Raw genomic sequence first — 10,177 nt, 5'->3', positions numbered from 1 at the left:
TAAAGGAAGGTGTTTCCTTTTCTCATTTTTTTTTTGGTCGGAAAATACCAAGATTATAGGACTAGTATTTTTTTTTTCCATCGCGACCTTCGAATCTCTAATTTTTTTATAAAAAGTTAATATCACAAAAAACTCTAAATTAGTGTACTTGTTATAAGTTTTAGCTAAAAATAATTTTTTGACTACCAAAAGTCCCAAACTGGTACATCTATGATAAATTTACCCAAAACAAACCATAAACTGGTGAACATGTGACAAATTTACCCACAATTAATTTCCGCTAAATTGGATTAATACCACGAAAAACCTTGTGACTAACGAAGGGTACTCGTACATCCGTCAACCATCACATGATATCCAACATGGTAGTTTGACTGTAAAATTTAACGAAAACTAAAAGAGTATAAATTTGTTACCGGTGCACTAGTTTGAAGTTTTTAATAGTATTAACCCTATTTCATGTGTTCATGTCAATTATTCTTATAACTTTATTAACGAAAATATGTTTTCCTTATCAAAATATCATCGCCCAGATCTTAAAATCTCATGCTCGCTCGAAATTGCCTAATAAATTCAAATCCTGAGCACAACCGCTGCGGCCAATCACCGTCGACGCCTTCCATCACCACGCTCTTATCGCTAGGCTTGCCATAGCTCGCCATCAACCTTGGCGCCACCACCTCCGTCCTCTGTGTTCTGCCTTTGGGCTTTCTCTCTCTCGATCACACCGCGATGGCGTTGAGCTCAATATGAGGCCGGCAAGCCTCCCTCGAGCCAGGGACGACCACTAGTCAAGGTTGTTCGTGGCAGCTCAAAACGCCCAATTGAGGTTGCCAACCGCGACGAGGCCATGAACAACCTGGATCGAAGGACAAGAGCCACCGCCATTGGACCATTACGGTCGACTTTTCAAATATAGAGGTATATGAGTAATAATGAGAGCAAGCTAAGGTATGTTTTTTCATATTTTTCATCTTCTTTTTTTCGTTCCATATGTGCTTGGCATGCTCTGTTCAGAATAATGAACAATGTCAAAATTTTGATCCCCGAGCTTACACACGCCAAACAGGGTAGCTTGGCTGTTCTTGTGCTTGACATTGTAGTAGCCATGCATGCTCGGCATGGGCAAGCGCGGAGACCCTTTTCTAGTGGCCACGGCAAATGATCATGGGCCTCTTCCCAGGCTGAGTTATCCAGCTCATATGTCACCTCTATCTCACCTCTAAGTTAATTAGAGGTGAGCATGGTTCGGACGGACAGTTCTCAACATAGAACCTAGAATCGCCCACTAAGGATCGGTTCTGAGAAATTGGAACCGGAAACCGTCCACAGTTCTATGGATCCACCCGAAAACTGGACCGCCGGTCCGGTCCGATTCTTGGGTGGGTCGATGGAACCAGTCTCAACAAATTTCGCGCAAATGAAGGTGACTAAGAGTGAGAGAGGGAGGCGATGAACAGCTAGAGTGCGGCCGTGAGTTGATGAGAGTTAAAAGTCGAGCTTCAAATTAGAGATTTTATGGTTTTTATTTTTCTAAAAATGTTTTCTTTTTTTTTTTGGTTGACATTTTTCTTAAAAATTATATATATGTATTACCGGTCTGGTCCGGGTGGGCCGGTAGGCAGTTTCACCCCTAAAACTGAGAACCAGATCGATACTCATCGATTCTAGTAAATTAGAACCGGGAACCGGACCGGTCCTCACGGGAACCGCTGGTTCCAGGCCGGTCCAGTCCAATTCCGAGTGGTCTGGGCAGTTCCAGTTCCTTTGCACACCCCCTAAAGCTAATGTTCAATTTTGTCCTTGAATTGTGATTGTTGTCAAATTAGTCCCCCTTTTGTTCGGGCCTGCATTTACGGAGCAATTATGTGTACAACTGCATAGCAAGCGAGAGGGAGTTGCTTTGATGGAACTTACAAAGCGTTCAATGACCCTTCAGATAGATCTGGATCTCTACACTTACAGTCCTGAATTATTAAAAAGAAATTACATCACCATTACAAATTTCCAAAAATCTATTTGTAAGAAAGAAAAGTTGCGCGAGAATAGTCTTTGTTTAGTTCCGAGGATTTAATGCGGAACGAGTTGGGAACCAATACCGAATGCCCAAATTCCCGTTCGCCACCAGCGTTCCTGCAGACTGGTTTGCTGCATCAAAGCCGTGTTGGATCCTCAGTTCCAGGATAGAGATCAGCAAGTGCCTGCAATCTTTTACTATATTGGTAAAGGAAGGATCAGTTGAACACTCAAATTTTCAATCAGCAGATTCTCCATCTTTTGATCAACCAGCAATCTGGAGCCCAAAGCTCCGCCGCGGCGGACGAGGTAAGCCCGATTATAGTCATCGAACAAACCTCCAGCCCCGGCTTGAAAATCGATACCGACCACGACAGAATGTCTGGCCTTTTAGGTCAGGTCATAGAATTTTTTTTTTTTTTTTGTTGCAGAGGCAGCTCCAGAATTCCTCCGCTTCAGAGACAGTTCTATTAGCAGCATCCAGCAGAGAGGGAATCATCCCCAAAACACCTCCCTGAAATAGTCCCGTGAAATAGATAACTAATCCCGATTGTTGGCATAGACATTCCTGCTAAACGAACAGGTCAGGAACGCAATTTGTGGAGACAAGTATGTCATATTTTCAATAATTACACTTTATCTGCAGTTCCACTTAAAAAAGGAATATATCAACGTTACTTTCCTCCACAGAGGCTTATTGCAAAACCATTAACAATAATTCAGACAGAAACATGCATATACAATGACGAGCGCTGGTGACAACATTGCCAAGATGAAGGACATGGCCACTCTGGTTTAAATGGCATTCTTGTATAACAATAGACAGCATGATCTTGCACTCTATCTACAAAACAGCATCCCCTCTATGACCCGACCTAGAGGGATGGCAAGGTGAAAAAACCACACCTTTATAATCTGTACTTCATACTAAATCACGAATGAACACGAGAACCCGAGAATAAATAAATAAAATCACGTTATCAACAATCAAAATCCTTCCACACTAGCCCTTCGCACGGTTGATGATGATGAAGATTTTCGGCTTTCTTGAGAATTTAATTCCTCCAAGGCAAGGGTCGAGGAACATGCGCGAGGAGGAAGAGATGTGGGTAGAGCACGAAATTTCCTGGGAGAGACGGATGGTGGGGCCACTCTAGGGGGTGGGGACGGGGAAAAATTCAACTTGGGTGTTGGGACCATGATTCCGTTTAGGCTCGGAGATTTCAACATTTGCTTCCCAGTAATTGCCGCTGGCTCTTGCAAAGGGAACCGGCAGGAATACTTCACGTCTTGTATGACTTTTAGAAGGTCCACAATGGTTCTCATCGTGGGTCTTTCTGAAGGTTCTTTTTGGAGGCATCGCTGAGCAATGTCAGCTACTGATCCTGCTGCTTTAGCCGGGAAACGACCTTTGAGCTGAGGGTCCATTATTAGTGATAGCCGGCAATCATCGGCCAGGAAAGGCCGACTCCACTTGACCAGGTTCCTCTCTTCTTTAGGAAACTTGTTATCCAGATTCTTCCTACCTGTGAGCAGTTCAAGAAGAACTATGCCGAAACTCCATACGTTGCTCTTTGGAGTGAGCAATCCCTTCTCCACCGTCTCCACGGAAAGGTTCGCCAATGCCTGAACACACATAAAAATGACAATTATATCTACCATCGAACTGACGCAAACATGGTGGTTAATAGAAATTCTGTTGACCAAGAAACAGACTGAACAATCCAAGGAAGTCAGAACACAAGTCGAAGTAAGAACTCACCACCGAACTGTAGGACATATCCGACTCTTGAATGTGCCCAATGCAACCATATCCTGAAAGCTTGGCACTGAAATCCTTGTCGATTTGGATGTTGGCCGTTGAAAATTCATTGAACATAGCCTGTAAATGTAAGAGTCCAATCAGTATCTAAAAACATTGAACATTCAAATTACAATTCTGTAAGGCCATAAGTCCTGGAATCAGGACCCTAGAAATATAAGTTCATCATGTCAGACTTTTGTCTTCAACTGTATCCGAATTTTGTAAAGCCTTCTCAAGTTTTCTCATCACATACTGCACCATGTGTCACCAATAACGCATAGAGAAATGAGAAACAAAAGCCTTTTGCTTACCTGAAAGGGCCCCTCTTCATGCAGGAAAGTAAGACCTTGGGCAGCACATAAGGCAACTTTCATTCTGGTGTTCCAATCTATAGGTGGTCCATCAGATCTTCCATATAGCAGCCTGTCTAAGCTTCCATGGTAAAGCCTCTCATACACAAGAGCTCTTAGTTCTGAACCCTCACGTGCACAGTACCCGAGCAGCTTACAGAGGTAAGGATGTTGCAAAGATGCAAGAGTGTTTGCATCACTTATGAACTCTTTTATCCCCTAAAAGCAACAGGTGAAAGAAATTTGTGAGGCTACTATACAAGTAGGCCAATCAACTCAAACATATACATGTAAGCCAATGAAGATTGTAGGACGGATCATCTTATTATAACCGAACCTCTAGTGAGTGTCACGAGATCTAGGTTTCATAAACTGCCAAATTCATATTCAAAGCGAAGTAAAAAACTCCTAGCATTCTTTTGCATCGAATATCTTTAAGCTCCGCAAGAAACTACGGATGTTGCACACACAACATCTTAAAGCACTTGTTACCTGAGTGGACGTCTGAAGGCAAGTGACAGTAGCTTCAAACTTCCTTGAACTCGAATTATCTTCTCCAAAGGATGCTCTATACATTATTGAAGATAGACCACCTGATGTCCATCGATCTACAGAGAAATTATGGCAAGCTGCAGCAATTTCGTCAATTGAAAAGCTTCGAAGGGCCCCTGAGGGTGGCAAAGGCAAGGGTCCAGAAGGGTATAGTGGGCCACTCCCTGCTGCGGACTTAAAGCTTCCTGCAGTTTTTAGGACAGCAGCACCCTGAGGTGATGGAAGGGGAAGAGGCTGTGGACTCGAGGACCTTGGTTCTTTCATGGAAGTACGGGATCTTGAATCTTCTAGTTCATCAAATTCAGCCGATGAGAGAGCATCTTGTTCGGCCATATCAAAGGCAATAGATGGAGCAGATAATGCACGCATCCTACCATTTGTTACCATGTAAACTGTCTGAACAGGCTTAACTCTAGCTTTGAAACTCGGTGGAGCAGACTGTAATGACCGCGTCCGTATCTGCGGTTCGGGCAGAATCATTGGCATGTGCTCCTTAGAGTCGTTATTATGCTTGGTGTAACTGGTTCTTTCAGGTTTCTTCTTCCTACCCTTCAAAACGGTGAAACAACCCATTCTAGATTCAGAAATCTGCAGCTGCTATCTGGTCGTCTATGTTCCTGCCAAAGAAAAACAATAAACACATAAGCATCTCAAACTTGTACAGAACTTCATTTGGGTTCATTTGTGCAATTCACGAGTACGTCTTCAACTCCCAAGGCATCATTTATATGAATCATATCGACCATAACACATTGACAAAAAGGTCATATTAGACTGCACAAGCAAACGGGCACCATAAATAGCAGGTTGTACAAATTGTTTCTCCCCTCCTTGTAATTAGGCTCGTCTTATAATCCTCCCCACCTTCAGCCTGCATCCGAGCCTCTAAAATAATTACCAAAGATCTCGTCTTCATTCGCTTTCATTGGCTGTTCCCAAAAGGAGACACTAGGCACTCATTCCGTGACTTCCTAGACTAACATGGCGCACCATCTCGAGGCAATCGGAAATCGGAATCCAAAAGTGGACAAAGCCATTCAACACGGGCGGGCACGCGCCCACATTCTCCGATCGAGCATGGCAAATATAATAAATCAAGGACTTCATCTAGCCAGTCCATTTTCCGCTGCTCTGCCCACCCGAACCACATCACCCGAAACGACAATAATGTTTGAAAAATTTCCTAAACTCACCAACAGTACGAAACAAACACATCGCCCTATTCCCTGGTCCAGCGAAACAATCACCACACCCATTCATCGAAGCACGACAACCCGAAAAAAAAAAAAAAAACAAAGATCGCCCATCTCCACAGATCTAGCGAAACCCCCAAAAACCCATCACCCAAGCCACAATTCTCCTCCGAAAGAACCACCCATTTCCAACCCCCCGGCGACTTCCTGACAGCCGGAGAATCCCCGGCCGCGCCGGCAAGATCCCCTCCCCCCCTCCCCTCCCCGGGAGCCGCGGATGAAGACCCACCCCCAAAAACCCACCCGCGCGCTAGCTAACGAGGACCCTCGAGGACCAACCCGTCCACGGGGCGTCTCCCACAACACACACCCACCAAGCGACCAAACAACCCCCCGAAACCGGAAGCAACAAAAGAACCCAAATCGTTACCTGAGAGAGCGCGCGCCCGCGCGAGACTCGAATCCCACCGTGCAGGGAGGCGGGGGCGGGGGCGTGGGGGAGCCACAAGCTCGAGCGCAATCCGCAGGCGAGGTGCGGGAGAGGAGGGGCAGAAGGAGAAGGCGGAGGCGGAGTTGGGGGGGGGCTTGAAGCTTCGTCTCCTTTGCGGTCCAATCGACGATTTTCTCGGGGCGCGGAAGGAAGAGGAAGGGGAGAGGAGGGGCGGTCAAAGAATGGGAAAACAGGGGAAAGCGGAAAAGAAAGGAAAAGCCCCGGAACGGAAAAGGCAAAGGCAATGGTGCCCCCCAAGCGCAGAGAGATAGAGAGAGAGAGAGAAAGAGAAGATGGGTGTGTGATTGAAGAGATGCCGAGGAATATTGGAATTGACTGGAGAGAGAAGAGAGAGAAAGGGGAGGAGGGAGGAGGGAGGAGGGAGTGGGGCCCAGTGAGCAGTGGTCAAACCTACCATAAAGAAGAAAGGAAAAAACCGGATTTAGTAAAATTATTAATCATCATCTGCGACAGCGGGAATTCCCTCTCCCGGTTTTGCCCCTCCCCCCCTTACATATTTTCCGGAGAATTGGAAATTTTTCGGGGTAAAAAATTTTGGAAATTTTCAAAGGGCCAAGCCGCGCGCGTGCGGGCTTTTGGAAAGCCGTGTTTTTGTTACGACGGCGGCGACGACGTTCGCAGTTTCGGACATGGGCATCGTTCCCTGCAGTTTCGGGGGACTTGCATTTTGCGGGCTCTGCATCTACCGCATCTATAGGACGCGTGAGTTTTCGAGATACCACGATGTAAAGCCGCGTTTATTTTTTAAAAAGGTTGGAAACGGAAGCGCGGAGTACGGAACGCAAAGCACGGTTGAGGAAAACTTTAAAGGATGGCTCTCGCAATTTTTACCCGGTTTTTGTTTTGTTCGATATCACGGCGTAAGTCGCACGGTGTGCATTTTCCTTTGTTTTCTCGGCACGAATCGCGTTCCGTCCGCGCTTAGCTAGTCAGCCTGGACTTACGAGAGCGTACAAAAACAGCGAGAATTTGCGTGGGCGGAAACCTTATTATTTCCGACGCGGAATTAGTTCGACCCCCATTTTCCCATCCTCGGAAACAAGAGAGAGTGATCATAGCCATCGACAGGCTCATCCGAAATACTCGATAAGAAACTGTGCTTACAAAATCCATTCAATTCAATGCATAACCGAGGAGGGCAGAGGGGGGCAGCAGGGGGGGGCAGGGGGGGCAGGGGCAGTTACGTAAAAGCGGGTCCAAGTGGCCTCGATTTTCAAAGAAAGAGAGCCTCGTTTGAAGTGACAATCCAGTCAAAGGCGGAGAAAAGGAAAAACAAAAGAGGGACTAAAAAACAAAAAAGGAAAGGAAAACCCCCATTAATTTCTAACGACACAATTCCCGTGTGGTCAAAGAGACCTATCGGCATGCCGCTTTGACTTTCGACGCTGGCCGTCGGATGCTCGTACCCGGGTCCGATCGACGGCTCGCGCGCCTTCCAACCAGAGAATTCCAGTTCGGGTTTTTGGGGGGGGAGGGGGGGGGGGGCGGGCCCACCCGACATGGGACAGCTTGTCGATGGCGCTTATGTTTGAGTGGGTGCGCGCGTACGCCGTGCACTCGTGCCGAAGCTTCCCCATCATCACTGGCCGATGGGCCCCACCTGGGGCCCAGTCGATTTGAATGCGGTCGTCATTTGTGGATTGGGCCCAGCCCACGCAACGTGGGATCCGGCCCATTTACGTGGCGACGCTGATTTGACCATGGCATCAAGGGCACGAGATAAGCTGAGCTAGAAATTCTAAAACTGGTTGCGCAATTACCGTCAATAAATAGTCAAGTTCGATTGGATTCTAAATAGGATCCGGCCCATTTATGTAGCGACGCCGATTGATCATGGACAGGGGCTCCGATAACCAACGAGAAGTGGGTTCGTCCGAGAGGACGTCGCCGGAGCGATCTTCGAGACGGCATTGTCGGTCGAAGTCCTCAAGTTGCCGCTTTTGTCATCCCTTGTAATGTGGCGGTGGCTCGGCCACCACGCGCAAGTCAGTGCCGCAAGCCCTCACCTCTGTCCGAGCAAGGGTCTCCTGGCGAGCGGCGCTCAACCCCCCTCCGGGTGAAAAAGGATGTCAATTCGGTCATCCTATATGGTTTCATTGATAGAATGGCCACCTCGAAGAGAGACCGTACTAAAGAAGAGGCGGTAGTTTTGGTCTGCCAAACTGGACAAAGTTAACGGACGAATTTGATTACACTAATTTTTATAAGTCCTTCAGATTTAAAAGCAATTTTTTTTTAAATTAGAAGCCGATTATATCTTTGCACAATGTACGATAGCGTAACACAAAAAATAACATCCGAACACTCTAAATAGAACGCGAAATCGACGCCGAGAGCGACCGTATTCCATCGAGAACCACATGTAGGCGATCGGCCGAGCCGGTTAGCGCCTACTTCGGTTCGTCTGCGACGTAGATTCGGCTCGTTTAGATACTACTCCGGCTCTACTCTAACTCGTACCGGCCTGTGCTGCGGCGGCGGCAGGCGGCGGAGGACGCTTCTCGAAATGAATCACAGTGCCTGAGATTTCGCTTCACCTGATCCAACCCCATCAAATTCGGGCCGATCAAGAGTTCCAAGACGCCGCCGCGCTCTTCCAGATCTTCCACAAGATTCCTCGCGGCGCCCAGCCTCCGGCGAAGTCCGCGTGCTTCCCCAGATCAAGCGCTCGAGACGACGACGATCGAGCTACGCTCAACAGACCCAACAGCACCACCGCGAAGCTCGCGAACAATTTCTTCGACGCGCGAGCGAGGATCATCGAAGAAGCCGCCGCCGCGGCGCCCGCACCGATCTTGTCCAGGCGGCGGGCCGAGACCGCTCCGAGAAGAAACGCGGAGATGAGGACGAGGACGAGGTACGGCCGAGTAATCCCGATCTCAGCCTACACGTGCACAGGACCGATGGAATTATGTAGACATCCTCAGTTGCGAAACTCTTTACGTTGCAAGAATCCGTAGTCTGTAACGTACCTTATCGGCTTCGAGCGTCGCGACGGCTCGTTTCTGGGCTCGGAATCCTCGGATTCTCTCGAGAGCTCCGAGGAATCTGGATCCGAGAGACCGCCAGCGTCGCCTCGGAAGTTCGGTCTCGCAGTCCGACTGGACGCGGAGGACGAAGCTCCAGAGCCTGAGCAAGAGCGAGAGGCGATGGGGGTCGCGGGGCCGCCAGGTCGGAACCGGCGTGGTGGCCGTGAGCTCGACGGTGAAGTTCCCGGACCTCGCGTGGAGGTTGACTCTCCATTGCTGCTGCTGCTGCGGCGGCGGCGGCGGCGGCGGCTGGTGGGGATGCTTGTGCTCTGGTCGCATGGCGCGGCCGTTAGGTTACAGCGAGCTCAACGATGGGGCTTGTTTTGTGGTGGAGACGTTGAGTCGAAAGGGGAAAGGGGTTGGGGATAAAGTAGTGCGGGGGGAGGCACGCATTGCGAGCGGAGCTCCACCAGTTTCCAAAGTCGAAAAAAGGATGAGAGTGAGAGAGAGACACACAAGAGAAGGGTGAACCCGTCCCACCGGTGGGTCGGATTGGGTCGAAAGGATCTAACCTAAATCGAACCCTTTAACTCGTTTTGACCTATTTTCAATATAATGTAAATCTAGTGACGCGTACCCGACATGATCCGTACCCGACTCGACACATATTGCTGAAACGTTTTCATATTTAACATGATTTAAGAAAATTCGTACCTAAATTAAGATGAGAGTGTGGAGTGAGTGAGGACGAGAGAGAGTCATAAAAGTGGGTTGGGTCAAAA

The 10,177-nt window shown here is 48.1% G+C and overlaps 2 protein-coding genes across 2 annotated transcripts; both read right to left on the bottom strand.

Annotated features, from left to right (window-relative positions):
• Positions 1–2,682: 2,682 nt before the first annotated feature.
• On the bottom strand, positions 2,683–5,818 carry LOC115677178 (probable serine/threonine-protein kinase PBL18). Its single transcript, XM_030600275.2, has 4 exons — positions 4,663–5,818; positions 4,132–4,389; positions 3,779–3,898; positions 2,683–3,642 (listed from the first exon to the last, which is right to left on the bottom strand). The coding sequence occupies exons 1-4, from the start codon at positions 5,293–5,295 to the stop codon at positions 3,004–3,006; spliced, it is 1,650 nt and encodes a 549-aa protein (XP_030456135.1). The 5' UTR covers positions 5,296–5,818; the 3' UTR covers positions 2,683–3,003.
• A 2,944-nt stretch (positions 5,819–8,762) lies between these two features.
• Positions 8,763–9,879, bottom strand: LOC115677187 (uncharacterized). The gene is made up of 2 exons (XM_030600287.2): positions 9,399–9,879; positions 8,763–9,310 (listed from the first exon to the last, which is right to left on the bottom strand). Exons 1-2 carry the CDS (start codon positions 9,732–9,734, stop codon positions 8,993–8,995), a joined length of 654 nt encoding a protein of 217 aa, XP_030456147.1. The 5' UTR covers positions 9,735–9,879; the 3' UTR covers positions 8,763–8,992.
• Between the last annotated feature and the right edge of the window lie 298 nt (positions 9,880–10,177).

Source organism: Syzygium oleosum, unplaced genomic scaffold (assembly GCF_021117445.2).
Source record: "Syzygium oleosum isolate NSW1041296 unplaced genomic scaffold, Sole_v2.1 Sole_v2.12, whole genome shotgun sequence".
Taxonomy (NCBI): Eukaryota; Viridiplantae; Streptophyta; class Magnoliopsida; order Myrtales; family Myrtaceae; genus Syzygium; species Syzygium oleosum.
This window is presented reverse-complemented; position numbering and strand designations above follow the sequence as displayed.

Bases quoted from the DNA above. Each gene is read 5' to 3' on its own strand.
- LOC115677187 (XM_030600287.2), bottom strand. From the start codon at position 9,734: ATGCGACCAGAGCACAAGCATCCCCACCAGCCGCCGCCGCCGCCGCCG. The intron at 9,311-9,398 runs GTACGTTACAGA...GTGCACGTGTAG, and splicing joins CGACGCTCGAAGCCGATAAG to GCTGAGATCGGGATTACTCG.
- LOC115677178 (XM_030600275.2), bottom strand. From the start codon at position 5,295: ATGGGTTGTTTCACCGTTTTGAAGGGTAGGAAGAAGAAACCTGAAAGA. The intron at 3,899-4,131 runs GTAAGCAAAAGG...TTACATTTACAG, and splicing joins ATGAAGAGGGGCCCTTTCAG to GCTATGTTCAATGAATTTTC. The intron at 3,643-3,778 runs GTGAGTTCTTAC...ATGTGTGTTCAG, and splicing joins ATATGTCCTACAGTTCGGTG to GCATTGGCGAACCTTTCCGT.